General features: G+C 55.8%; 3 protein-coding genes across 18 annotated transcripts in view; 2 read left to right on the top strand and 1 right to left on the bottom strand.

Annotated features, from left to right (window-relative positions):
- Positions 1 to 4,570, top strand: part of PRRC2B (proline rich coiled-coil 2B) — an 87,273-nt gene extending 82,703 nt beyond the window's left edge. For all 10 annotated transcript variants that reach the window (XM_073222611.1, XM_037007891.2, XM_073222623.1 and 7 more), the window contains one exon: positions 147 to 4,570. In XM_073222611.1, coding sequence (XP_073078712.1) covers positions 147 to 281 — 135 coding nt within the window. In that variant the 3' untranslated portion in view covers positions 282 to 4,570. The remainder of the gene's footprint in view (positions 1 to 146) is intronic.
- Positions 4,571 to 4,712: 142 nt separating this feature from the next.
- Positions 4,713 to 21,733, top strand: POMT1 (protein O-mannosyltransferase 1). 4 transcript variants are annotated; one of them, XM_037007885.2, is made up of 20 exons: positions 4,713 to 5,498; positions 6,559 to 6,711; positions 7,937 to 8,043; positions 8,205 to 8,255; positions 8,819 to 8,965; positions 9,787 to 9,895; positions 10,193 to 10,258; positions 10,344 to 10,437; positions 10,655 to 10,810; positions 11,553 to 11,683; positions 12,109 to 12,204; positions 13,478 to 13,570; positions 15,187 to 15,283; positions 16,835 to 16,927; positions 17,204 to 17,324; positions 17,679 to 17,776; positions 18,300 to 18,413; positions 19,182 to 19,308; positions 20,143 to 20,320; positions 20,910 to 21,733. In XM_037007885.2, exons 2-20 carry the CDS (start codon positions 6,590 to 6,592, stop codon positions 21,082 to 21,084), a joined length of 2,175 nt encoding a protein of 724 aa, XP_036863780.2. In that variant the 5' UTR covers positions 4,713 to 5,498; positions 6,559 to 6,589; the 3' UTR covers positions 21,085 to 21,733. The 4 variants fall into 4 exon arrangements, with proteins under 4 accessions (XP_036863780.2, XP_017496616.3, XP_017496617.3 ...); XM_017641127.3 differs by lacking the exon at positions 4,713 to 5,498 and adding an exon at positions 5,516 to 5,816; XM_017641128.3 differs by lacking the exon at positions 4,713 to 5,498 and having other exon boundaries at positions 6,658 to 6,829.
- On the bottom strand, positions 21,730 to 27,911 carry UCK1 (uridine-cytidine kinase 1). 4 transcript variants are annotated; one of them, XR_012125495.1, is made up of 8 exons: positions 27,024 to 27,911; positions 26,492 to 26,651; positions 25,594 to 25,690; positions 25,237 to 25,379; positions 25,054 to 25,148; positions 24,303 to 24,381; positions 23,530 to 23,578; positions 22,910 to 23,052 (listed from the first exon to the last, which is right to left on the bottom strand). XR_012125495.1 is itself a non-coding variant. In XM_017641129.3 (7 exons), exons 1-7 carry the CDS (start codon positions 27,750 to 27,752, stop codon positions 22,871 to 22,873), a joined length of 1,455 nt encoding a protein of 484 aa, XP_017496618.3. In that variant the 5' UTR covers positions 27,753 to 27,911; the 3' UTR covers positions 21,730 to 22,870. The 4 variants fall into 4 exon arrangements, 2 of the variants coding, with proteins under 2 accessions (XP_017496618.3, XP_017496621.3); XR_012125496.1 differs by having other exon boundaries at positions 22,966 to 23,052; positions 23,530 to 23,581; positions 24,305 to 24,381; XM_017641129.3 differs by lacking the exon at positions 24,303 to 24,381 and having other exon boundaries at positions 21,730 to 23,052.
- Between the last annotated feature and the right edge of the window lie 59 nt (positions 27,912 to 27,970).

The raw sequence follows: 27,970 nt of genomic DNA, 5'->3' as shown, positions 1-27,970 counted from the left end.
TCTAAATAAGTGTAGTCCTTTGAAGAGTGGACTTCTCAGGGTAGCTCTTCTCTGTGACTCAGGAGCAGGAAGGGGGTAGTACGAACTGTATATCCAAATATTTCTGCATAAGGGTAATAACTTTGTCTCCATTCATCTGTCCAAAGGCAAAACAACGAGTGGATGAAAAGCCCAGCCTGGGAGCCGTGAAACTGCAGGAGTCCCCTTCGACTGCCTCTCAGATGAAGCGCACTGGAGCGATCCAGCCTCGGGCCGTGAAAGTGGAGGAGAGCAAGGCCTAAAGGTGCCTGGCCATGCCGCCCTCTCGAGGACAGTGCCTCGACACAGCCGGACTCTTAGGAATCGCACCAGGTCCACGTCCCGCTGCCTGGCCCGGACTGAGAGCTCTCCCTTCTCTTCCCTACTTCTGAAAGCTCATTGTCCCACCAGCTTGCACCCGTGGATATATGGCATCGACCTGCTTGCTTTAATACAGGACAGACAGACAAGCAAACGACTCCCATCCCGTCTCCTCTCCACGGCGAAGTGGAGTGGCTCAAGGCCTTTGTGCAGTGTGTCACCCCTGCCTCCTGCCCTGTCCCTCCTCCCAGCCAGGGCGCTTCCTCAGCAGTGCTTCCTCCCCTCCAGCCTGTGGGTCCCCAGGCACATTGGTTTGACAGCAGGGTCGTTTTAGTTTGAGGCTTTTTGTTTTAAAAAACAGTTAAGGTTTTTACAAAGGAGAAAAGAAAAGAAAAACACGAGCTCTCTCCATATAGCTGAACTTTTCTACGTCCTTTGCCGTCCTCTCCCCACCCCTCCTCCTCTATTCCAGTGGTGTCCTTTAACCTCCTGTTGGGTTTGATGTGTCACTGCGATACCTTAAGAGACGACTTCTAAGAATGCATCCCTTCCCACTCCCTCGCGGTTGGTTAGCCTTTGAGGGTCCTTGCCCAAAGAAGTGGAGGTTGCTTAAGACACCCCTCGTGAGTACTCCGATGTCCAGCAACACTCTTTGGAAGCAGATTTGGGAGAGGTAAGGTGTTCCGGTTGGGTTCCAGCTGGCCTGATGGCTGCAGGGAGCTGATGGGCAGCCCAGTGAAGTGGATATGTTTTAGCATAAGAATTACGCAGCATTTCTGTCTGGGACTCTTAAAGCTAGTGGATCCTGACATCTAGGCTCCTGGAGTGAGTCATGGAGATACCAAGTCACTGGTGGTTTCCAGTTTCACGTGGACGGTGCATGGACAGCACCACAAGCCCCCACCTGCGTCTCCGTTTATGGGGCTCCAGTTCCCACATGGACCCCCATCCCGGAAGCCTCCTGAATTAGGCCCTTCTTTTTTCTAAGCCTCTTTCTCATCTGGATCCTCCTGTCCCTCCACTTCGTCGTTAGAAACTGTGAGGTCCTCCACATGGTCACTGGTGTGTGAGCAGCTGCTTGGGCTGGTCTGCAGCAGAGGTGTGCAGTCCGCCGGGTGGTGGGGAGGCTCCTCTCTATCCTTTTCGTTCCCAGCAAAGGGTTGTTGGGACAGAAAGGCCTGAGCTGGGAAGCGGGCATCAGTCTTCCCAGATGGCCATGGCTGTGTCCAAGGAGCGGATGGATTGCAGGGCTCCATGGTTCCAAAATAGCCTGGGCGGCCTCAGAAAAAGGACAGCCTCTTAAGTCTACAGAGCCACCTTTAGCAAAATGTTTGTGTGAGTCGTTTTATGCTGGTTTTGGTTTTTTGGGTCATTTCTCTTTTAAATAAGAACTAGAAGGAAATCATCCCCAGATTCTGTCATTCCAAGGAAAGGGGAGGGGAAATTTCAAGCTTTGCACATGCCCTTCAGAGTAACTAGCCAGTCGTCCACCTAAAGGAGTTGCTGCCTGGCCCCACTGGTGGTTCCAGAGCAGCCCTGGCTCGATGGTGAGCAGGAGTGGGCAGGTGTATGCCCCGCGGGTGTGCCAGCCGCTCGGCCTATAGTTGTAAGCCTAGGATCTAGTGGAGAACATGGGGAAAGAAGCACCTTAGAAACAGCTGAATAAACTTTTGTTGCCCTTTACTGCTTTAAGGCAGTGGGGGGTGCAGCCTCCTTAGCATAGAGTACCTGGGTCTCCTCTGGGTGTTATCTGCAGAGGGCCAGTCGTCTTGAAAGATGCCCCACTGCTTGATCTGTAGCTTTGAGCATACCCCGGCTTACCTCCACCTCAGACCTTCCTTCTTTCCTTTTTTTTCTTCATCCCCTGAATCTTTACTCTGAACTCCCTTCTCGAAGGGCTGCCCACTTGATGGAGTCGCCACACTCGCCTGCCCTGTGTGCTCGGCTACCCCGCCCTGAGCCCTGTGGACATGTGACTGCGGCCCCTGTGGCCCCTGCGGCCCCTGCTGCAGACAGGCTGCCCTGACTGAGCTCCTCTCCGGCTGTCCCTGCAGGAGCCGCACATTCGCTGCTGCCTGTGCGCTTAGAAACACAGCCAGACCCCTAGTTCCACCTGATTCCAGTGCACACTGTCAACAAGAAAAAAGGCTTTCTCATTTTGAAATTCAGCGTAACAGTTCTAGATGCTGTTACAAACTCAAGACATACCCTTCAGATGAACCTGCCATCAGAGTGACAGTACTTCAGAAAAAAAAGGGTCACCTGTTCTCCAGCCCTTTTCTCTACCCATGTATTCCCCCCCACCCCAATAAAACAGAAAACACTAGAATTTATTTATATGTATTGATGTTGTAGGTCTAAGTGAAAAAAAAGTAAATGTTTCACTTTTCTATTTATATATAATGTCTGAATTATTCTGTGCAGGAAAGGCCAGGAAATTGCATGTGAAGTTCGGTGCATGCACCACCTCTGTGTGCCCAAGCTGCAGTCTTTCCCTCTAAGATCCAGATTCTGAATTGGCAGCTGGGGCAGTAGGCAGGCCTTGGGCCTGCCCAATACCCCATCCCTTCCTTGGTCTGATTAAATGCAGTTTTTAGTGCAGAGATGTTTTAAGGTGCAATATCTCCCTTTCATGTGGTTTTAGAGCCAAGCTCAAAGTAACAGGACCTCAGATCTTATTTTGGTTTCAGATCCCCAGCCTCAGAGTGCAAATCTATGCAGGAGCCTGGATGCCTTTGGTGGGAACAGGTGTAGACCAGCACTTAGAGGTTTCCTGCTGTTGAGATGCGGGGTGGGGTGCCAGAGGCCTCTCAGCTGCACCTATATCTGCTAAATTTGCCCTCCCAGTGCTGGCAGCTTTGTCCTGGTTGATGGAGCAGCCAGTGCTCAGCAACCCGTGACCCTGCAACAGGATCTGTTCAGGGAGTAAAATCCCAGAGTGTGGGGCTGTGTATCCAAGTGGTGCCCTCCACCTACCGAACACTTCTCTGCCCGCTGTATTTGGTCTGTTTTTCTACTGTTGCTTCCCCCTTTTTATCCACATTATTGTTTTCAAACCTGGAATTCATTCACTTCTGGTCCAAAATTTATCAAGGGGGAAAACAAGGGAGGACTCCTCATACATTCAGAAATGAGTTGCTCCAGGTCCAAAGCTTGGTTGTCCCAACCCCTTCTAGGGATAGTGGGGTATCTTGTCACTAAGTATTGGCATCATGTCTCCAGCTATGCCCTCACCCTCCTGTCTTTGGAACTACTTTCAGGATGGTAGGTAGGTTTGTGAGTGATGCACACACAGCCATGCTCAGAACTGGCCCACTGAGTCAGTGTGGCAACCATAAAGCCCCCTCCCTGCTTTTTGGTTCCCTTCCACCAACTAATTGCATGTTTCCTCTCAAATATGTATTTGTCCCTTTTCACTTCTTGTGAGAGCAAAACCTAGGTGGGAAGGTCTGTTGGAAATGGCCTGTGACAACCAAGGACACACAGTGCTTTGTTGTGTTCTGTGATGAATGGGAAATGCAGACTCACGGAAAGCCAGCCCTTCCTGTTTGGAAGTGTGGGACGGACCTAAGAGAGGTCACTGGGACAGGAGTGGCTCAGTGTTGGGGTCAGACATTGTCCCTCAGCTATGCTCTTCACCGGGACCACCAGCACATTTTTGGCCAGTGACCTAGCACACCTGACCTTGCCGTTCACTGATTCTCCACCCCAGCTGGATGGCCTCCAGGAGTAACAACATCCCTAGGGCCCTGTCATCACCATGTTACAAGGTCACGGAGTAGAAATTTCTAAGGCTCTATGGATGACTTTCTTCATTGTTTAAAGGGGATACTGTACTCTTAAGCTTTTGACCTCATGCCTTGCATAGTAAAAAGGGTTTGGGTATTTTTGTTATTTTTTTTGAGAGGGTTGTGTTTTGTTTCCTTTCGTTTTTATTTTGGCCTTTCCTCTATGTCTTTTCATGTAGAACAGATATTTGAAAGGGCGGACGATGGCTAAAGGTGTAACGTGCAGCTTGTTTATACATTATTTCTGGGACGCTTTTACTTCGAATGGGAAATGGAATCATGGACTCGCCAGGCCATGGGGCACACTTCACCCTTTGCCCTTCCCTCCGGTTCAGTACCTATTGTTTCTCCTTTCAAATATGTGATTGTACTAGCTCTTTCCATATGAAAGAATTCTCCTTATTTAAATTAAAAAAAGTTTAAAAAAAACCGCTAAAACTGAATATGCTGTCTCAGGCTGTGTCCCTTGATTCTGTCATTTGTTTAGAGAGAGGGAAGTGTTTTGGTTTCAGACAGTTTAGGTGGAAACAGGAGTGAGTTGGCTGAGATGCATTGACAGGAGAGAGAAGGGCTTGAAAGCTACGGGAGAGGGGTGAGGGGTCGGCGTGAACAGCCTCGCTCCTGGGGGTGGTGGTGGGGGGTGGCAGCTGCCTGCCCCCTGCTCCCCCCACTCCCATGAGGAGGGAGGGGGTGGTCAGACGAGCTCCGCGTTTGGTTTATGTGTTGCCACTGCTAGTGTCCCTTTTTTTTTTTTTTTTTTTTTTTTTTTTTGCTTTCGGAAGTAGGGGAGGATTATGCTGTGATTTGGGGTAGGAAAGAGGAGCAAGCCGGGTCTGGGGTAGTGAGGGCTGGAGAACCTGGGCGTGAGTTCAGGCAGTGATTCTTGGTTCCGCCATCTCCTAGGGTGACCTTGGGAAAGTCAGTTCACTTAACAGTAAACTATAAAACAGACTATATTAGCCCCTACCTCGTGGGGTAGTGTGGATTCAGAGGCCTAGTGCCTAGCACGAGGTAAGAATGTAGTGAATTTATAAACTATCCCCAAGTACAGGAGGAGACCCCTACCCGTAGTTCCCTGCAGAGCCTCTTGGCCCACGCGTGGGCGTCTCTGCCCGAACGGCCACGCCGGTCCCTTGGACGCACTGCCCCGAGGGACGGGCGGGCCACACAACCCCGCGCGGAGCCGGGACGGCGGCTCCGAGCCCTGAGGACGGCCCCTGCGGGTGTGAAAAACCGGAGGCCGACAGCCCGGCCCCGCGCGTCCCGGGCGCCGCCTGCAGGAGGGAGCGAGCGCGGTGTCGGCGCCCCGCGCCGCCCTTCTAGGCCGTGTCTGTGCGACGCCACCGGCCGTGACGAGCATCCGCGCGGACGGTAAGGACCCCGCTTCCGCCCGGGAGGATCACACGCGGAGACGCGGGCCGGGGTGGGCACGCCTCCCTCCCACAGCCCCGGGTCGCTCCGCCGGGCGCGCTCCCGCTGGAGGGCTCCGAGTTGAGAGCACGGCGTGCGCAGGGACCCCGGAGCCTCCCTGGCCCGGCGGGTCTCCGCCCAGCCTCGGACGCCTTGCTGCCCGGCGGCCCCCGTGCGCACGCGCAAGCCCCGAAGGCGTGCGGAGTCGAGCGCCGAGCGGTCTCGCTCCTGCGCGCCGTCCCAACCGTCGGCCCCGGGGGCCGGCAGATCCGCGAAAACGTAGGTATCCCGGGGGCGCCGGGGACGAGCGCTCTGTCGGTGCGGGCCGTGCACGCGCGGCCTGCGGACGGGCTGAACCTGGGGCGTCCGGGGTACTGCGGGGCCGAGGGCAGGTGCGCCCTGGAGAGGTTGCCTGGGGGACGGGGGATCGCCCAGCAGGCGCAGCCTCGGGGAAAGTAGGGGCTCCTGGGGAGCGCAGACCTTCGGGAGAGCTATGGCGGGGCAGACGCAACGGGGGCAGAGGGTCTGCGGAGAGAAGTGCCCCGGCCGAGGCCGCTGCGGCCTGCGTGTGGGACGGGGGCGCCCAGGGCTGGTGCATCCTTGAGAGGAGTGGAGTTCACGGGAACATGACGCCTCGGGCAGGAAGCGGGGGCGCCCGCGTGCACTTGCACTCTCAGGGTGAGAAAGGGCTCTGTGCTGCCCCCGAGAGGGGAGGAGGCCCGGGGCGGGTGAGGCTCGGGCTCAGCAGGTGGAGGCCACCAGCTGTAAGCAGCCCCCCTCCCGGGAAGCGCGCAGCTCGCGTTTGTGGAGTGACTTGTTGAATGAGTGGATATTCAGCTCTGAGTTCCCGAACTCCCACCTGGGCTCGCTGCTCTTCTCCTGCCCTTCTCAAGGGTCTGCCCCGCCGCGCGCGTCATCCCGTGCATCTGAGAGCCAGGGCGGTGGGGATCCTTTTCGGGGCTTCTCGTGAGCCTTCGGGTTTGCCGCCCATTCATTCACGGTCAACTCTTCCCTTTTCCAGGGCATCCACTCCAGCCTCGTTTTCTACAAGAATGCTGGAATTTTTGAAGCGCCCTGTGGTGGTGACAGCTGATATCAACTTGAATGTCGTGGCTCTGACTGCGGTCGGGTTACTGAGCCGCCTGTGGCGACTCACCTATCCCAGGGCTGTCGTGTAAGCCAGACAACTCCAGTTGGGGTGAAACAGGAAAGAATTGTCATTTGTTCACTGTGCTGGTGACAGGAAGTGAACAGCAGAAATGGGAGTGAAATTCTGGGCTTCTTGGTGATGGGTGAGTTGGGCAGTTAGAGGAGAGACTAGGTTGTCCCCAGGATAACCCCTGCTCAGCCCACCTGTTTGGGTCTTGCCCCATAGGTCTGTAGCAGATCAAACTTGGCCCGTGAAACAGGTGCAGTAGCCTTAGGTAAACATTTAAAATCTAGAGAGTGGAGGGCAGAGGACTGATGTATTTGGAAGCTGTGTACTTTGTCATAATGGGAGATGACTACTGTTATTAAGGGCAGGTTATTATTTGATTACTATGTGTGTTCTCTTTAGTTTAACTTTTTATCATGGAAACATCAAGCATATGCAAAAACAGGGAGAAACAGTCTAATGACCCCCCACGAATGTATTCATTACCCACCTTCAGTAGTTGCCCCTTCCCTGCAGCGGATTGTTTTGAAGCATAGACATTATATTTCATTCGTAAGTAATTTAGTATACACTTGACCCTTGGACAACACAGGTTCAAACTGCTCAGGTCTACTTATACATGGATTATTTTCAATAAATATATTAGATTTTTGACAGTGCGGCCAGCTCCTCTAACCCCCATGTTGTTCAAGGGTTGACTGTATATGTCTAAATGATTGGGGTTCTTAAAAGCAAAAACCACATGAGCATTCTCACATCATTTTGGCATAACAGCAATTTCTTGGTATCGTTGAATGTCTCTGATTGTCTGATAAGTGTTTGTTGCAGTTGGTTCCTAAGTATCTCCCATTTATACCTGCACCTGTTTCATTGGGCTGCCGAGTTTGATTCTGACTCTTGGCCACAGAGGGGCTGGTGGACCAGGGGCTTAGTTCCGTGTCTGTGAGGCTGTTCAGTAAGCTGGCGAATATACCCCAAGTTAGAAACTAGGGGGTAAATAGAAGCTGTGTTGGGCGAGCCCCAGAGTGCCCGACTCTTCCTGTTGAGTTTTCCCTGCTGTCCTTGTGGAAGGATGATGCTGTATGTGTCTTAACACTGGGGACATGATGTGGTTGGGGCAAAAGCTCCGAGCTTTGCTGAGCACTCCCTAGAATCATTTGGAAACACAGGGATACATTTATCCTTGCGCCTTTTGTTCACAGTTAAGAGTTCTGGTTGAATATAATGTGGGTTTTCTTTTCAGTTTTGATGAAGTGTATTATGGGCAGTACATCTCTTTTTACATGAAGCGAATCTTCTTTTTGGATGGCAGTGGACCACCATTTGGCCACATGCTGCTGGCCTTCGGAGGTAGGATTCATTAGTAAGAAAAGTAGCCCTTTAAAACTTGTAAGTGAAAATTCCTGAGGGTAGAAACCATGTCTTATTAATCATTCTCTATTGCCTGGCACAGTTTTGCCTCTGGAAATACTTGCTAAATGGGATAGTTACTGATTAATCTTCTATTTTAGGTTATTTGGGAGGATTTGATGGTAACTTTTTGTGGAACAGAATTGGGGCAGGTAAGAGATCATTTTTGTTTCCCTTATTAATTTGCATATATCAGAATGGAGAGTTGGTAGTGTTCATAGGCATAACAACTACAGTTTATTAACCTGAGTCCAGGGTGTGATGAGTTGAGTACAAGTGAAACGCTTTGGCAAAGCCTGGTGAATGTCTTAGTGCTTGGTTTCTGTCATTGTTTTATCCCTGGCTTTGGTACACATGGCACACTCTTTACTACATGGCATCTGATTGTAATTGTCTTTTGTACATAATGAGTTTTGTGTGTTCCCACAATGTTTTTGGAAATAAGTGGGGTACATTTATAAATAAGTAAAGCATTAACTAATTCCAGGATCCTGAGTCATCATTCCTCTGCTTAGCTAGCATTGGTCCTTCACTATATAAAGCTAATTTAAAGGCTTTACCCATAGCTTGTGCACCCCGTTCCTGAGGTGGTCCCCGTCTTGTGACCTTGTGCTTTAGAGCCTGTGAATATATTTCTCTGTCTGAAAACACACGTGTGGTGTATGAGGCTGGTGTGTGCACAGCGCACCCAGCTCCACCATGGTTGCTCCCCTAGAATACAGCAGCAACGTGCCCGTGTGGTCCTTGCGCCTGCTGCCCGCCCTCGCAGGGGCCCTATCGGTGCCCATGGCCTACCAGGTCCTGTTGGAGCTCCACTTTCCCCACTGTGCCGCCACGGGAGCTGCTCTGCTGCTGCTCATTGGTGAGACCTGGGCCTCGGCCTGCCTCAGTGTCCCGTGGGGAAGAGCTGAGCGCTGGCCTTTACCAACTTCGGTGTGCAGCTCAGGAGAGCCTGTGGGTTTAAATGTGCCCCTGCAGCATCCCCCCCAACAGGGATGGGAGGAAGCCTGTCCAGTTTTTTTCATAGTTGACTGGGAGCCAGCCCGCTTCCAGGCGGTGGGAACGCGGAGCTGTATGGTCAGGCTTTAACGTTACAGGGGTGCAGTGTGTACATCACGGCCCTCAGACAGGTTCCCAGGTACACCCCAGTGCCTCCACCTCCAGCCAAGTCTGTCACGAAGTGGTAGCTGCCTTCATCCCGCCCCCTCCCAGGCCTCAGGCAGCCGAGACAGGCTCAGGAGCTAGGGGGTCCTCCTTAGGAAGAATCTCACCTGCAGCCCGGGTTTGTGAACACACGAAACTAACTCAGATGAAAAGTTAGACTAGAATAAAAAGGTCCAGTGTTTATTGAGTGATGACTCCAATTGAGACCCTGAGCTGACGTAATGTTTTAACATTCAGGGCTGCCCTACAAATTGGTATTACTTCTGCAAGTGAGAAAAATAAGGACTCAGAAAGGCTCAGAGTCCTGCCCAGGGTCACACAGGTCTCGGTAGGTGCGATTCACTCCTGAGAACTGGCCTTGGTGATTCTGGAGCGTGTTGCCCCCCCAGCCGTCCCGGTCCTGAACGGGCCGCCCTCACGCCCTGTGCTGTTTGGAACGTGCCTCTCCTGTGGATGTGTTCGCCTTCCCGCCTTGGTTCCCCCTGCCTTACCACTGACAGGCGCGCTGTCCTCTGACAGAGAACGCTCTGCTCACCCAGTCAAGGCTGATGCTTTTGGAGTCGGTGCTCATATTCTTTAATCTCCTGGCCGTGCTGTCCTACCTGAAGTTCCTCAACTCCCAGGACAGGTATGAGGGATGGGACATGTCCTTCCTGGTCAGTGAGGAAGGGGCGGTGGTGTGGCAGCCTGAGAAGGCCCGACACCTTTCTGTTCCGGAAAAGTCCTCATTTTGCTGTAACTTAAACTCATTGGACAAATGTTAAGAAAAATTCTGGGGTGGGTATTTTGGGGAGATGAGGATTCGTTTTTCTTGTGCCGTGGTGCAGCCAGCCGACCCTGAGAGACCTGAGAAATGTGGCTTCTCTGGCCATCAGGAGCTATTTCGGGAGCTGGTCCCAGCCTCGCTTTTCTGCTTTGCCTGCAGGCCCTTCTCCCCGAGCTGGTGGTTCTGGCTGACACTGACGGGAGCGGCCTGTTCCTGTGCGGTGGGGTGAGTCTGGCCCGCGGGTCTAAGGTGGCGTCCACGTCCTTGTGCTGGGTCTCGTTTTAGCTTTCTCCCTGTTGTGTCTTTTCAGCACCAGATACACGGGCATTTTCACATACTTGCTTGTGCTTGCGGTCGCCGTTGTCCACGCCTGGCACCTGATCGGAGACCAGACTTTGTCAAATGTAGGCGCTGATGTCAAAAGCGTCAGGGGGCTGGGCCGAGTTGGGGCGCAGAGGGAGAGATGGGTGAAGAGGCTTCAGAGGAATTCAGGCTGGCACGCCTCCCTGCGGCACCTGCACGCCAGCTCTGAGTGTCTGCCGCGGACTTTCCCAGAGCCGGCAACACGCGAGCCAGGCACCCTCGGGCCTCAGGAAGTGACCCTGCCCCGCCTTCCGGCAGGTCCGTGTGCTCTGCCATCTGCTCGCCCGAGCAGTGGCTCTGTTGGTTGTCCCGGTCGTCATGTACTTGCTGTTCTTCTATGTCCACTTGATTCTGCTCCACCGCTCTGGGCCCCATGACCAGATCATGTCCAGTGCTTTCCAAGCCAGCTTAGAGGTAAGACGGGTGCCACGGCCACCTTTGAAAGAGGACAATAGACTCACAGTTTCCTTATGTAAACGTCAGCAAGTGAACATTGGAGGAGAAACCAAATCAAGAAGTAAAAACTCCAGGGAAACAGGGAGGGGGGAAAAAAAGTGAGGAATCCGTTTCAGTAATTCTAAATTAATTCTGAGTGTACTGATGGTCTGGAAATACACAAAGGGGTTAGCTCTTCATTGTGACCTCCTTGAGGACACTGTAGGGTCCTGTAAACTCTGGGCAGTTGCAAATGCTTCATAGGACAGTGAACTCTGGTGTTTATTCCTATTAACTTCGCAAAAATAGTAAAATGTACCAGTTGAGGTAGGAATGCAGACTCCGAAGTCACACGGACCTGCTCTTAAATGCAGGCTCCGTCAGTAGCGTGTTCCATGTGTTTGGGCTAGTTTCTTAACCAAGTCTCATCTTTTAAACAGACATAATTGCTCTCCCTATTGGAGGCTGCCCTTACGGCCTTACTGAGGGCCTGTGCGGAAGGACAAGGCCATGCCCAGCATCTGGGGTGCAGCCAGTTTGGCAGTAGCTGCAGTTGCAATTGTGTGATGCAGTGTGCCAGGACTGCACCACCCACAATCATAGCTGGCCATCGCCGCCACCCCGAATATGCCCCCCCGAGGGAGGAGTGTCTGTCAGAGAGGCTGGCATAGATTTGTCCCTCGCTCCGTCTCTCCCTCGCCACCTTCCGCTTTTGTCCTAGGGAGGGCTCGCTCGGATCACGCAAGGCCAGCCCCTGGAGGTGGCCTTCGGTTCCCAGGTCACTCTGAAGAGCGTCTTTGGCAAACCCATGCCCTGCTGGCTTCACTCCCATCAGAGCACCTACCCTGTGATGTAAGGAGAGCAACCATTTTAATTCGAAGATTATAAAATGTTTTTCTTTTTACATGCCTTTGCTGTTATCAGCTCTCACTGTAAATGAAGAAGTGTATGAGGCACAAAGGACTCGAGCTCTATGTCTTGATACCCATGAATCTTGTCATTTCTGTGCTGGCAGTCACAGGGACTTGGGGAGCAGAGGGGCCTGGGGCGCTCGTGCGGCAGCCACGCGGTGCCCACGCCGGAGCTTTCTGCTGGACCTCCTGCTGCTTAGGTTCCCATCTTGTAGCCCCTCCTAGATGTAAAGGTTCACCTGTTTCATCCTTATTTGCCCTGAACGCCCCCTGAGGGAGTATTTGCAGGAGCCTCGAGAGAGGGGCTGCCAAGCCCCTTGGCCAATCCACACACAGACGCATTTCTTTCTTGGTGACTTCCCACAGATACGAGAGTGGCCGAGGCAGCTCCCACCAGCAGCAGGTGACCTGTTACCCCTTCAAAGATGTCAACAACTGGTGGATCATAAAGGATCCTGGGAGGTACGTAGAGGTCCCCGGATGCCAGGGCAGAGCTTGCCTCTGCCTGGCTGGACGAGGCCCTCGGGCTCAGTTCTGCTCTGTGTCTGCAGTTCCTCCCTCGAAGCTTTGACACCAGCTCTGTGCTCGGTCTGCTCTTTCCTCCACAAGCCAAGCAAGCCGCCTGCTCAGTGTCTCCTGGGGGTTGTACACTGTGTCCCACGCTCACCTCCACCTGGGCCCTCAAACACTGCTCCCTCCCCTCCATGCAAAAACAAGAACAGCCCCCTCGCTGTTAGGCTTCATGGCTGGAGGGTTCCCCCTGCTCTGTGGTCCTCTCTATTCTGCCTCCAGACAAGATCCTGAGTTGCTGGACCACTGGGGTCTCTGTCCCTGCTGTCTGCTGCCTCCCACCAAAGGGTCTGCTTCCACTCCTTCCTGGCCCGACTACTCCCCGCATTCCAGCGTCAGTCCCACCCCGACCCACTCACCTTTTAAGAAGTAAAGCATATCAGGTCACTCTCCTGCTCAAACCCCTTGTGCTTCTGCTTCCACTGCCCTTAGAATGAAATCCAGACGCGTCGGGCGCAGGGCCTACAGAGTCTGGCTCCAGCCTCTGTCCCGCCCTGCCCCTGCTCACAGCACCTCTAGAGCAAGGCAGGCTCCTGGACTTTGCACATGCTGTTCCCACAGCCTGGAGCTGTCCCGCCCAGCTGGCTCCTCACTCAGAACCTGAAGGTCAGCTCTTCTGAGGCTGCCCTGACCACCACCCGAGGCTCCATGCCCTGTCACCGTCCTGTTGGCTTCCCTGCATCCTTGTTGTCAGCTGCCAGCTGTTGAGCTGTTCGCTCAGTTTGTTATTTCTTCCACTCGATGCAGTCATTTGGGTGCAGCACCCATGTCTGGCTGTCAACCGTGTGCTCAGCGCCCCACCCAGTGCCGACCTGAGAGCCTTTAGTACGCTTCCATGGCATGATTCCTGAACAAGAGCATCTGTCAGGGAGGACTCCCGGGCGCGCATGGGTGTTTATCACTGGGACAGTCACAGAACAGCCAAAATGTGACTTGTAAACGGGACAACGTGGGGAAGCTGCACAGTGATCTTTGGGTCCAGAAAAGAGCTAAATAATCATACATGATTTGTTTCCACACAAGTTCACATCATGTGAGATACAGGCAGATTGGGCAGCTGCACCTTCAAATCGCCCTGGCGTGAGGAGCTGACGGCCTCGTACCTCTGGAGAGCACGTTATTCTGAGGCCCCACGCTCACCTGTATGGCTGTGCTTGTCCCCCAGGCACCAGCTGGTGGTGAGCAGCCCCCCAAGGCCTGTGCGACACGGAGACATGGTGCAGCTGGTGCATGGCATGACTACCCGCTTCCTTAACACGTGAGTGTCCCATCCCCGCGGCTCTCCGTAGGCCCTCCTGCCGGGTTCTCTTGGCTCACAGCAGGCACGACAGGCCTCTCCCAACCTCAGGGGCGGAGAAGCACTTCAGTCTGTGCTCGGTATTGGATGGGGGCCCTGGTGATGGCATAGAGGGGAGGGGTGGGGCAGTAGGGCCTCGGTAGGCATGGTGGCGTCCAGCGCGTCCCACAGTGAGCTTGGAGGGATGCGGCTGATGACTGGAGAGTCCTCTGCTTCCCACACCAAGAAGGGGCTGCGGTACGCGGTGCCCAGCGCCGGTGTCAGGTGGAGCGCAGTGGAGGGGTCTCCCCCGACGCCCAGGGCTTCTCAGCCTCAGCTGGCTGACCTCCAGCCGCCTTCACACACTGACGCGCAGCTGCTGCCTCTCCTGCCCCCACCCGGCTTCTCGGGCCATCTCGGGGGGGCTCAGTGTCCCGCAGTGTCGTTCCTCAAGTCCCAGCTTCCCCGATGCCATGGTGCCCATCAAGGTTCCCTGGGGTGCCAGCAGGTTCCTGCCTCTGGCCTGCTGCTCCCTGGAAGGAGCTGTCAACCTCAGTTCTTGCTTCCCTTCCCGCCCACCGCCCCAGTCGAGGCCCTGTTGCCTGTGCTGCTGGAACCGGTGCCCGGCCTCCTGTCTGTGTCCCTGCATGCAGCAGCACCCTTCAAGAAACATGAGCTCCACTGCATCGTGTCCCTGCTGAGAGCCCTCCTGTGACCTCCACAGTGTGACAGTCACACTTACCCACTTTGCCATGGCTGCAGCCCTTTAGGAGCTGGCCTCAGTGTGACCCGTGAACTTCATTTCAGTCACCCTGGCCTCCCACTGTCTTCAAAAGGACCCAGTGCTGTTCCCCTGGGCCTTTGCTGCTCTATCTTCCTGGCATGGCCACCAATTCACGTCCCCACGGCCCACTCACCATATTCAGGTGTCAGCTGAAATACCACCTCAAAAAGCATTTCCAGGTGCTGTCCCCACCCTGCCGCCCGTTCAGTTTTATCGGCAGCACTCACAGCCTGACTCTCGTGCCCACCAGCACCTTGGTCTGTTTCTCCTGGGGTGGGAGGACTCTTGCTGCCCCTCTGCAGAGCCTGGCGTGCAGCATGGTGAGGCATGATGAGGGGTGAGCAGGGGATGCGAGATTTCTGGACATTTGAGGTCAGCGTCACAGAGGGCACCTAGTCTTCCAACCATGCTCCTGGCGGCCTAGCCATTCCCGGGTTCTGGCTGCTAGGGAGCCGACAGCCCATGTGTGGCCGTGCTCCTGGGACAGCAGGCCCCTGACTCTGAGACCTGGTTTGTCACCTGAAAGTGGAATAGCGAGACCTGGGTTGTATAGACATGTCTGTCAGATTCCCCATTGCGTGTACATTTCCCCCTTAGAAATGGGATTATTGGGGAGTCTGTGCCTTTTTGGGGCTTTGCTATCACCAGGCCCTCAGGTGCTCCATCCTTGGACAGGGCAACTGCTGGTCTGGGCTGTCTTTTCAGGCTAAGCTGGCTTTGTTTCTGAAAAATGGCTTTTTCTCCTGAAAAAAACAATGATTGCATTTCAAAGGAGTTTGAGGAATTCGCTCTGTGAGATTATTTGGTTTTCCAGGCATGACGTTGCAGCCCCCCTGAGCCCCCACTCGCAGGAGGTTTCCTGCTACATTGACTACAACATCTCCATGCCCTCCCAGAACCTCTGGAGACTGGTGAGTCCGTGCTGGAAACGGCTTGCGCTGTCCTTCAGCAACACGTGCTTTCTAACACAGAACGTTTAAAACCATTAGACTAATTCTGGTTGAGGTGTAAGACGAGGTAAGTGACTCATGGCCGTCAGTCAGATGTTTTCATTGGGAACAGAGCCGACCTCCAACACAGGACGTGGGAATCTGCATGGCTTCTGTGTCAGAGGTTCATGAAACAGTCGATCGGCATTTGGTGCTGACTCACATGGCTCTGCTAGGCAATGATTTCCTCCAACTTGGTTGCTTGTTGGGCCTCAAGATCAGGTCACTGAAGACACAGGGTTTGGGGCTCTGGCCATCCTTCTCAACCCGTGGGACCTCTCCTGTCAACCAGGTGCCCTCCTTGTGAATGTTCTGGGAAGGCCTGACCCTCCAGTGGGGGAGAATCCTCAAAATCAGCCTTCAGGGCTGCATGCTGCATCCTGGGAAAGGTGGCAGGAGAGCCGTGTACTGGGCCATTGCGCCATCTGTGAACTCAGGGACATGAGCCCAGTGTAGGGTGGCAGTCAGGCGATTCCAGTAGCTGCACGGGGCCAGCTCCGTACAGTCAGCCTCCCCTTCTGGTCTCCAGCTGGCTGTTTAACTGCAGCCCTCCATTTCGATTCTCGTGAGTGACTGAATAGTGTGAGTGACAACCACTTGGTGTGGCGCCGGGAGGCCTGCAGAGGCCAGCCACGCCTGTGAGCACAGCAGTGGGCGCCTCTGCCCCTCCTGCCTTCTCTGTGCTAGACACTGGTGCGCATTCTGCTGCCACACCCCCTCTGATGTCCCGCCTTGATGCGAGCTGTCCCCGCCTGCCCTGGTCGCCTCCTGCTCAAATCCCAGTGCAATTTCTGCTGAAGGTCCCGCCCTCTCCCTTCTGCCGTCTTGCTGCTGATGGCTCATTTCCCCTTTCCCCCCTTTCCCCTGCCGCTGCCTCCTCGGTGCCTGCTGGCACCTGCAGCCCCCCACGCCCACGCCTCCAGGAACTGAAGCTCACAGAACAAGAAGGAAGGATGGCCGCCCACAGAGCCTGCCCCTTGGCCAGGCGTCCTTCCCCTCAGTCCCATGTGGCCCCTGGTTTTTGTCTACAGCTGCGTGAGCTCATAGGGTTGTCAGGAGGTTCCTGCAAGTTAAGATACGATGATTCCAGGTGTGCTGTGGATGTTCGTGTTTTGCTGGTACTCCTGATATAAGGAATCCCCCTCGGGACATCTCACAGGGCAGTCTCCAGCCTTGCGGCCCTCTTTGTATTCACCATATAAGGACCGGACTCGTTCAGTTTGGGGCCTGAGCTCTGTGTCTCCTGAGCAAACAGAGGGAGTGTCAGACTTCGAAGTCCCAGCCATCAAGCCTCACTGAGCGAAGGAGAGGGCGCGCCTCCCGAGCCGAGAGCCAGCCCCAGCCTGCCCGCTCTCGCGGGCTTGTCCCCTTACGTCAGGCCACATCCATTCATTTGTTTGGTAACTGGTCTCCATTTCGCTTTGAAGGAAATTTAAAAAAGACTGAAGTAATGGGCAGGGTCCGCTTTTACAGGACATTGTAAACAGAGAGTCAGACACGGAGGTCTGGAAGACCATCTTGTCGGAGGTCCGCTTCGTGCACGTGAACACCTCTGCCATCCTCAAGGTAAGGGAGCAGCGGTCTGGATCCCCTTCCTGACCTCTGCAGGCCCAACAGGCTCCTAGGCTGGACGGTTGGTCATTCATGGCCGTGTTTACACTGACAGAGGTGGGTCTTTACAACTTCTCAGAACTGAGTCCTGTCATGCAGACCCCACAGAGGAGAATCTATGCCCTTGTGGCCACTGAATCATCAGTGAATCACAGGTTGCCTGACCTGGTGGTGGGTGAGCCAGAGCCTTGGGCCTCCCGTCATACCCTCTGCCTTTCTTGATTTTGCTAGGTGAGCGGGTCACACCTCCCCGACTGGGGGTTCCGGCAGCTGGAGGTCGTTGGCGAGAAGCCGTCCCGGGGCTCCCACGAGAGCATGGCGTGGAACGTGGAGGAGCACCGCTATGGAAGAAGTGAGTGCCTGGGCACACTCACTGGCGCGCGGTGCTCTCGCACGAGCTTTCGTCCAGGGGAGCTAGCCAGTGTCCACTGTCCCTCCCTGTGCAGCTGAAGCCATAAACAACTAAAGATACTACTCCCGGGCGTGGGTGGAAGGCAGCAAGCTGGGCTTTCTAAGTTGAAAGGTCCAAATCTGGTGGGGTGGCACTGCCTGTCGTGGGAAAACTAAATGGAAGGTTGCGGTTTGACAGTCACTGTAGGTCGTTCGAAAAGCAGGGAAGTCAGCTTTCTGCCAAGCTGACAGCCTCTCTCGTGGGCTCCCCGACCTTATTCTACTCACGTCTTTGGGTTGTGATCTGTTCTGTCAGGCCAAGAACAGAAGGAGAGGGAGCTGGAGCTGCACTCACCCACTCAGATCGACATCAGCAGAAACCTGAGCTTCATGGCCAGATTCTGGGAGCTGCAGGTGACGCACGGGCCCAGGGAAGCATGGCTTTGCCCATTGGGAGCTGGCTCCTTGCCGAGGAGAGCCGTGGTCTGTACAGCTCTGACCTTCCCAATGCCAGTCTTTAGACTGGAACCTGACGGTCAGTAGAGGGGTGTTTCCTCTGTGCCGTGAGCGACACGTGGCACTGTCGGTCTTGCGCTCATGGCTTTGCAGGCTTAGCTTTGCCATCACCACGGTGTGTTTTAAGGCCCCCTCCCAGGCCGGTTCAAAATGGCCCAGTGTCAACAGATGGAGCCCTAGAGAACTCAGGTCCAGAGACTGGGGGTCCCGAATTTAAAAGTGCCCTGAGCCCCAAGTCCAACGACTTAACCCACAGGCAGGGTGACTGGAGCCCTGGGTCTCCTGACAAGAGTGCTGTCAGTCACACTGCCGCTGTTGTACACTCCAGATGAGCCTGAACCCCCACCTGGAGCCTGGCATGCCCCCGAGCATGAAGGTGTCTGTTTGTCCCTTTGACTCTGAGTCTTGTGGCTTTTTGCAGTGGAGGGTGCTATCATTGAGAAGTGATGAGTCAGAGCACAAGTACAGCTCCACGCCGCTGGACTGGGTCACCCTGGACACCAACATCGCTTACTGGCTGCACCCCAAGACCAGTGTGAGTGCAGGGCGTGGGCCAGGTGCGGTCAGAGAGCTGTGGTGTGCCGACACCTCTGGCATTAGGAGCAGCCACTGCGTCTACGTGGTCCTAGCCTTCTCCATAGCCTTTTCTAACAAAAGCCTATGACTTACTTTTCTCTAAGTAGTTTGGCGGCATGAGCCAGTACTCCATCAGATGCCAGGCACTAAGGTCCTAGCATGTCTGCCATCAAAGGAAACCAGGCTGTACTGCTTTTATGGGAGCCCTTTGTTCCCCTTTTCTGGCAAAAGTGGTTCTAAAAATATTCCCGCTTTATGTCCTGTGCAGCGGCTGTTGTCTGAGCCCATCAGAGCTTTGTTTCCATTCATTGCCAGCTCTGCTTCCCAGTAGCACCTCCACAGCACCGCCATGCAGTCCACACTCAGCAGACGGTCACGAGCACGCATGCTGAAACTGCTCCCCTCGCCCCTTCCCGCCCACAGGTGTAGACATGGGGTCACCCATGCAGCAGGGGCTGAAGCGAAGGGGTGGGGGGCAGACCCCGGTCTTCATCCTCGGCTCTGCCTGGCTCCTCTGTGAACACCTCTGGTAGAAAGGAGTCCCATCTATAGCCGGTTTTGTGTTTCAACTTAGACAATTGGGAATCTGACACTTTTCTAGAAAAGGTCTCTTGGGGAGCAGGCACGTCGCGTTAGTAATAAAGGCTGGGGGATCCTAGGGTGTGCCTGGCAGGCACGCAAGCATCCTCACTGGGCCAGCGGCTGACAGTGTCCCTGTGACCCTCAGGCTCAGATCCACCTGCTCGGGAACATCGTGATCTGGGCCTCGGCCGGCCTCGCCACAGTGGCGTACCTCCTTCTGTTCTCCTGGTACCTGCTCAGACGTCGTCGGAGCGCCTGCGGCCTCCCTGAGGGTTCGTGCAGCCTCCCAGCTCGTTCTCAGGCCTCTGGTTCTGACGAGAGTTCACTGTGCTTCAGGAGCAGGAATCTGCACTTTAAGGCAACCTCTGTGCTTCCTGCACTGGGGCATCTTAAATGTGTTTTTGTCTCCCCAGAGACAAAATACTGCCCTTAAGTGTCCACATTGCATTAGAGGCCTCTCCAGAGAAACGCAGGGAACAGGCAGGAATTGCCCCCGACCCCAGGACAGGGGCAGAGCCTTGGTTCTGGGTTTCCTGTGCACCCTGGACATGGCAGAGAGAGCAGAGCAGCCTGCCGGGATGTAGTCTTTGCGAGTAACAGAAACCCACTTCAAACCACCCTGAAACAGAAAAGGCATCACACAGGGCAGGGCAGGGCTGGCCCAGGGGCCGCCAGGCGTGGCCCCCTTACTCCACTCATCTCCGCAAGCTGGCCTTCCTCCCACTGCCACCCTGCTCCGCTGGGCGGGTGCACAAATACAGCCCCTTCACAGCTGCTGGAGAGGTCAGACCCAGCTCGGAACCCCGGATGAGCCGAGCCCATGGGGAATCCAGAGATGAGCACGCAGAGGCTGGGCCTGGGTGGGGGGGCCGGTGCTGTTCAGAGGACAGGGAGGGCGGGTGCCCAGCAGGAAGCTGTGGGAGGGTCTTAGACTCTGTCCTTCCTCCTGAGATCTTGGGAAGGGTTAGGACGGGGAGGGAGAGAAACAGAACTGAGTTCACCTGTCACATAGAGACAGGTAATCCAGTGCTTCGGACGGGCAGAGCAACCTTACGGACCTGCCCCAGTTAAAGATGGAGATGGCTGGAGATGACCTTTCCCCACAGATTGCTGGCTGCGCTGGGTGCTGGCGGGAGTCCTGTGTGCCGGGGGCTGGGCAGTGAACTACCTCCCCTTCTTCATGATGGAGAAGACACTCTTTCTCTACCACTACCTGCCCGCACTCACCTTCCAAATCCTCCTGCTGCCTGTGGTCTTGCAGCACATCAGTGACCACCTGTGCAGGTATGCAGGCACAGGGCCTCCGTGGCACGTCACCTGGGGTCATGAAATAAGGATGTCAGTGAGCTAGGGAACAGGCCAAGGTCGTAGAGGAGGTGCAGATAAGGCACCACCGGGGCTCGGGACGGAGCTGTGACTGGCTGGGAGAGGAACAGGCTGGTGTAGATGGGAAATGGGAAGGACACGGATGGCTGGAACAGCAGGAGCAAAGGCCACAAACAGGGCACGTGGGGTGTGCCCCGGGGCAGCCTGTGGCTATTGGCCACATTGCACCGTGTATGTAGAGTAAACCAGAAACTTTGTGAACGGGAACAAAGGCCAGAGGCCAGAGCAGCAGGTGGGGATGTCAGACTGTCAGCAGGGCTGGGATATGGTGATGCTGGGTGTGGGGACAGGGTTGTGTCTGGATGAGAAGCTGTGGAGATTCAGGATGCAGATGGCAGAGGAGGGTCCTGCCTAGGGCTCCTGCTGCGTTGGGAAGGGCTGGCCTCTAAGGTGGGCGGGGAGCAGGTGGCCGCGTGGGTGACAGCTGCTGAGAGGACACGGGTGGAAGGACCGCCGCCCTCAGGCTGTGCTCCACTCCGGTGCCCAGGTCGCGGCTGCAGAGGAGCCTCTTCAGCGCCCTGGTGGTGGCGTGGTTCGCCTGTGCCTGTCACGTGTTCATCATGCTGCGCCCGCTAACCTATGGGGACACAGCGCTCTCACCCAGCGCACTCAGGGCCCTTCGCTGGAAAGATAGCTGGGACATCTTGATCCGAAAACACTAGCAGGACGTGGACATGGTGGAACACGTCTGGGGCCAGGGTCAGGGTGAGGTAGCCTGTCTCTGATAAATACGTTTTGCGAGCAGAGTCAGAGTGGCTCTCAGCGTGCTAGACCGGCAGGCTCAGCAAGGATCCTAATGTTTTCATTCTTGTTAAGTCCTTTGATGGGCAGTTCATTTTTTTGAGGCAGTAAAGAACATGCCCTCTGATTCCTGAGCCCCCTGGACTGTTGAGTGGCTAGTGTAGGACTTAGATGGAGAACAGGCAGGGAATGGCAGCGATGGGGAGAGGGTCACGGCAGACAAGGCCCGTCTTGCTGACAGATGTGCGTGGTGGTTTGGTCCTGCCTCCCAGCACCCACTGAGCTAGAAACATCACAGCCCTTGTCCCAAGTGAGGCCTTGAGGAATCGCCTAGAACAGCCCAGTGTCAGGTAAGCTGCTGGGACGGCAAGCCTTTGATGAGGCAGATGTAGCAGTCTGTGGCCACTGTAGTTGTCACTCCTCGCTGTTGCTGACCCCTAAGACCTCTGTCCCGAGATTTTGCTAAATATGTGCAGTGAGCATCTTCAGTCAAGCTTTGTGTCATCCATACATTCCTTGTCCTAAATTTGCCTTATTTTATGTAATTAAAAAAGGGACAAATTGGCTTTGTATTTGGTGTTATTTATTGATTCTCTCTCCAAAAGGGCACAATAAGCTTGACAAAACTCAGTCATCAGAAACCAGCCACGGAGCTCAGCCAGGCTCAGCTGATGCCACATCTCATGTAACTGCAGTTGCTACTCAGTAGAAGCCAGAAGTGCCGACGTAGTTAGCTGGTGGCGACAGGCCAGGGTCACGTTTACAGAAGCAGCTGCCACATGGGAGGAAAGACAAACCAGAAGACAGACCACAGGGACCACTTGCGAGGCCACGGACGGCAGGTGAGCACAGGGAGGCTGGCTCTGCTCCCACCTCTCCGGGCCAAAGCAAGCCCTGCCCTGAGACAGTGTGCCCTGGACTCAGCCCCAGGATTAGCAGGCAAGGCCTGTCCAGAAGGCACCCTGGGCTCAACTAGGGAGGGAGGCCTGGCTCCATGCGGGACTGCACCTGGTCACTATGGGCCAGCCGGCCTTCTGCCCCACCTGCACGGCCCGGGCAGGCTGGTGGGAGCAGGAGGCCGAATATTCATTTGATGGTTAAAAAAATGGCTTGTTCTCCAGGATTCCTTCCTGGATGCTGCCCGTGTTGCCTGTGCCAGTGGGGAAGAGGCATGTGTACGGCCCCCTCATCACTGCGCACCCACCAGATTAGACATGTTAGTGGGCCCCAAAACTGGAACAACAGGTTACGAGCAGGGTACAGTAACAGACAGAAACACAAAGCACTTGGACATGTAACACATGAAAAGGGGAAAGCGTTCTCTCCCCGGACTTTTGTTTCAAGTCTATGTCACGTCTATGAACCCAGGTCACTCTAGAAGTGCCTCTCACTGTGCGTTCACTGTCAGACACTGGAACAGCCACCCGTCCAGGCTGTTTCCTCAGTGTTCCCCAAGATACGTGACTTGCTTCTGAGATATTCTGTGACATTTCTCAGTAACCTAGAGACTTAAAACACCCTTCACATGAGGAAGGAGTGCCTGTCGAGTGGAGTTGGGTGTCCCCACATTAGGCGCCTTGACCCCGCCAACTGTATGGGTGCAGGCAGGAAGCAGTGGCTACATTTTTAGAGGCAGGCGGGCATCTCTGGGCCCAGACCCTGAACGTAGGTTTGGGGGACCTGCCCAGAAAGCTGAGCACCTGCTTATCAGTGGGGCCTGCTGCTGGACTCCAAGTGTGACCGTTTGCCTGGGGCCAGCGCTCCAGGATGGTCTCCCGGCTCTGGAAATGTCCTCTTGGAGCTGCGCCCGTCGGACCCCCCTCGGTGCCATTTGCAGATGTCACCGTTCAGAATGTCCTGGATGTGCTGCACGATCAGGTTGATAGCAACTGCAGCAGAGACAAGAGGGGGGTGACCACAGCCACTCCCGTTGGACCGGGAGCCAGCACAGGGGCTGCCCCCCCTCCCCAAGGCGGCCCCCAGCTGGGGTGGCGGCGACCTACTGGCCCCCGAGGTTAGTCTTCCCACCCAGGCGCCTGTCGGTATGGAATCTTAGCAGACAGAACACCCACATTAGGGCACGAGCACAGGACTGGCCAGCCTGTAACGAGGAGCCAGTCACAGTATTTTCTGCTAACACGTGATGCCCCGTCAGGCAGTTTCAACATCTAGATCATTTCCCAACTTCCCTGAGCTCTGACATAGGACATCAGTTTAAGGTATACCACCTGTTAAATGCCACGAATGGACACGGGACAGGCCTCCTGCAAGGGTGGCTCATGGTAACCATGGTGGGAGGGGCAGTGGCCGCTCTGTGGCTTGAGGCACACAGAGGAGCCAGGGCAGCTGTCAGGCCTGGTTCTTACCCATGTTGTCAACCCCTCGAGGGATTATCACATCAGCATACTTCTTTGTCTGCAAGGCAAAAAGGAGTCTCATAAGGACTGGCCCCCCGAGGTGACTTCAGGTTGCTCAGTGTCAGGAGGAAGGTAAGCCCTGGGTGCCTAGGTGCCTGTGTCACAACAGATGGGACAGGGATTTGGAGGGGTTAAGAACCAGGTGTGAGACAGTAATTCAAGAAGGGAGGCACAAAGCGAAGTTGCAGAGAGAAGAAATGACATTTCTCTCCTGAAATACTCATTGTCCTCGGTCTTTCCTTGCACACCGCTGTAAGTGCAGTTCTCTGCGCCGGCCACTCAGTTCACTGAGCTGAGGGTGGCGCCCTTCCACAGCACAGCTGTTCCTCCTCTGGACTTAGGAGCATTTGTGCAAGAACCCCAGAGAAGGGGTGGGGTGCGGCACGTGTAATCCCGTGACAGCAGAGCTGCCCACCTCACTGCTGCCATTCACCCCCACCCTTGCCTGGTAACACGTGCTCTGCTGGATGAGGGCTAAGGGACAGACCTGGGAACCATTTAGTGTTGTCACTGTGGATTTGGGCCAAGGACGCATGTCGTAAGAGATGAGTCACATAGATGGGTGGGACTGAGCCAGGGACAGCTATGTCCACAGGCAGTGGACACCCACATGTGAACATAGGAAGGCCAGGCTGGCTGCCACAGGGCTGCTGGATCTGGTGGGGAGCAGTAGGCAGGCCAAGGGGGACAGGAGAAACGGCAGAGTAGAGGAAGGCCTTAACTGTGGGAGTGGGAGGGGTAACTCCAGGTCAGTTCTCAGGGCTCGGTCCAAGGATGGTACTGCCTTCCACATAGGGTCTCCTGGTCAGATGTAGTGGATATAAAATTAAAAATGTTAAATAGCAGAACTCACTTGTCCTACTTACCTAAAGCAGGGATCCTGTTTCTCGGTTCTTTGTGCTGTACTTTTTACCTCTATGGATATTGTTAAATCCTTTAAAACCATTAAGTCCTATCTGGTTAGAAATGTAAGATGGAGAAATGATGGATGGCTGCACAACAGTGAATTCCTTCGCTCTGCAAGCTAGCTAGACCCTCATGCACCAGCCAAGGCAGCCTGGAGAGGCACATGGCGTGGATGAACTTTTAAGTGCCTGTAACATGCCAGACGCCATTTCTGGCAGTGAACAAAGAAAGTGTCTGTCCTTGTGGAGTTCACCGTTCTCAGGTCGGGGGGAGGGGTAAGCAAGGTGGGCAGCGCACCTCAGGCAGCGGGAGGCACCCTAGAGAAACGGCAGGCCGGGAGCCAGGCCGGTGCAGACGGCGTGGGCTGTGGGGCTGTGGGGGACGGGGCTCGCCCAGAGGGCACCTGTGGAGCTGAGAACTATTCCCTGGGTACTGGGGTACGAGCTAAATTCCTCATTTATAAATCAGACCGTGTCATCCACGACTCAGCTCTTAGAACTGTGCACCGTGCAACCTCTTGAAAAGGGAGAAAAAGAAGGAGGCTCCTGAGTCAGTGAAAGGCGCTACCGGCAGGCAGAACTCCTCGAAGGCTGGCTTCACGAAGGTGGTGTACTGCGTGAGAATCTGCTCCAGGTCCCGCCCGCGGTGCACGTCCCGGAGAACTGCAGCAACGGGGGCAAGGCGGTGACCTTCAGGCCTTGGGGCTCCAACAGCCCCAGCCTGGGGCAGAGAGGCCCGCGTCCACCTCACCTCTTCTCGACAGCCTGACGTCAGAGTCGGTGTCCACAAAGAGGCGCAGGTGGAACATGTCCCGGACCTCCTGGCTGTAGAATACCAAGATGCCCTCAAACAGGACCACGTCTGCAGGGTAGACCACCGTGGTCTCTGGTAACCTGGAGGCGAGGCCAGGAAACGTGCAGTGCTGGATACATGGGCCCCCCTCCCAGGGCCACACAGCCAGCTCCAGTCCTTAAGCACTGACTCTGTGGCGGGGACAGACCATGTTGGGAAGAGGATTGTCGGCAGAAGCCAGAGGGCAGGGCCAGCTGTGGGCCAGTCTGTGGGAGCTCCCAGTGCACAGCCCCTCTCCTGGGAGCCACCACTCACCTTGAGTGGGTCACAAAATCGTAAGTTGGGACCTCGACAGTTTTGCCATCCACAATGTTTTGCAGAGTCCTGTGCATCAGATCGTTATCAAAAGCATCTGCAGGAATGGAACAAGGCAAGACAGAGCAGGCATTCCTGTGCTGGGGAAAGGAGGACACTTCCTGGGTGCGTGTGGTTCCAACAACCCTAAGGAACATTTGGACTGGGAGCTGCCCCTTTGGTTTCCATTTGCAGGGCCCTCTGCTGTCTGCAAACCACAGGACACACATGTTCTTGCTGCCCCTGGGGAGTGCCCACTGCCCAGGCTGTTGTCCCACCCAGAAGTTTAAACACAGGAACTTCCCGATCCATCTGTGCTGGAAGGTAGGTGGGTTAGACATCTGTTTCTATTTCTGGGGAATAACCACAGTCGGACACTTCTTGGGCCCTCTTCCCCTGTGTCCCCAGGGAAGGAAGGAGGGTGGCAGCCAGCCATGGAGTGGATGCCTCTTCACGGCAAGGGCAGGCTGGCTCTTCCCCTCCCCCACCCCACCTCCACCGAGCCCTGGCATGGCCAGACCAGGCAGTGGAGCTTCAGGGCCTCTCATTTACCCACTGCTGGGACTCCGACCTAGGACAGGGGAGAATGAAAGGCCACAGCAAACAGTGGTGTGCAAACGGTCCTGAACAGCTAGAAAAGGAGTGGATTTCTCCATGACCATAGTTGTGGTGACAGCAGTGGTCCTAAAGGCCCCTTGTGCCAAGGGTCCAGGGAGCTGGCAAAGAAAGCCCTTCTGACTTGGCCACACAGCTTGCTCCGCCACCAGCTCTCTGGGACAGTTCGTGGGACCATTCAAGTCATCTCCATCGCTGTCCAACCCTGGACCCCCTACCCTATCCTCAGGGTCTCTATATCTACCTGGGTGGTCGAAATTGTACTGTCCCTTCAAGGCCTTGGCCTTCTGTTCTGCGGTCAGGACCTTATAGAAGCTGTCTTGGCTCAGGATGACCAGCTTCCGCTGGCGGTGGTCTACTTCGTTCTGTCCCAGCAGCTCCATGATCTTCTCACACACAGTTGACTGGGAATACAGAAATACGATGCCCCGCCTGGGGCCGCTCATCCCGCCACGGGCGCGGCGCCTCTCCTGGGCGTTTCTGCGCGGATCTGGCTCCTGGAGCCACTTGACTCACCAGCCCCCGAGGGGCTGCCCCGCAGGCCAGCGACAGGTGGAGATGGACTTGACGGGAGGGCTGCGGGGCACCGGCAGGGGCGGCACGGACATGGGGACAACGAGGGCCCTGGCCAGCGGGTAGGGTGGGGGGCGCCCCGCCCCTCCGCGGCCAGGAGCTGGGGTCTCCTCTCTGGACGGGGGCCGGGCCGGGCCGCCCGGAGTGCCGGGGAACGGGTCGAGCTGCCGCGGCAGGCCCCTCCGGGCCGCCCAGCCCCTTACCTTCCCGCTTGCGGTGCCGCCGCTCACCCCGATGAGGAAGGGCCGCTGGTGAGGACGGTCCGCCTCCGGCGCGGCGCCCTCGCCCTCGCAGTCGCCGCCTCCCGCCGAAGCCATCTCCGGCTCCGTTCGCCGGCATCGGGCTCCTAGCTCCCGCCGCCTCCCTAAGCCAGCAGCCTGTCCGCCCCCGCGCAGAGGTGGCTGACACGCCACGGAGCTCCACTTCCGGGCGGCGGGGGCGGGGCCGCGAGTGGGGAACCGCGGGAGTTGTAGTCCGAGGTGGCAGGGCGCCGCGCATGCGTGGGCCGGGCTCCCCGGGGATACGAAGGCCACCTGCCCCTCGGTCCTGCGAGTCTTGTGTTGCTGCAGAGGACAAAGCCACGCAGCTTCGCATGCGGCTGCACGAGTTTCCGGACCCCGGGCGGCCTCCCCAGCAGAGATTTGTGACCAGGAAGATTCTCTGCATCCGCATCTCCAGTGCCTGGGGCATCGGGAATGGTCCCGGGCTTGCACGGCCGGGGTGTGGCAAAGGTCAGCGCCAGGGCCGACAAACCAAACTCCTGAGCCCTGTGGCCCTGGTCGGAAACTGGAGCCCGCTTTGCCGCCTCGTGTGCGGTCACCCCGAAAACACTGGCCGCCTGTGCGCACCACGCCCTCTGCCACCACGCAGCCTGACCCTTCTCTCCAGGGCACAAGCTTAGCCCTGCCTCGCCTTGCCAGCGTGTCCTTCATATTGGCCACCCGAGTTATCTGAAGTGCCCCGATCGCGTTGCATATACCACACCTCCTGCAGCCAGTGCCCGGCCCCCTTAACTACCCCTGCGCGCAGTGGGCAGACATCACTGCTTCGGACTCCTGCACCAGCCAGGTTGTGAGCCTAGAAGGTGGGGACTGGGTCTGTCGGCTTCCACAATACCCCGTGCCTGGTACAGAGAAGGTGAATACTGACC

The sequence above is a fragment of the Manis javanica genome, chromosome 2 (assembly GCF_040802235.1).
Source record: "Manis javanica isolate MJ-LG chromosome 2, MJ_LKY, whole genome shotgun sequence".
NCBI classification, from domain to species: domain Eukaryota; kingdom Metazoa; phylum Chordata; class Mammalia; order Pholidota; family Manidae; genus Manis; species Manis javanica.
This window is presented reverse-complemented; position numbering and strand designations above follow the sequence as displayed.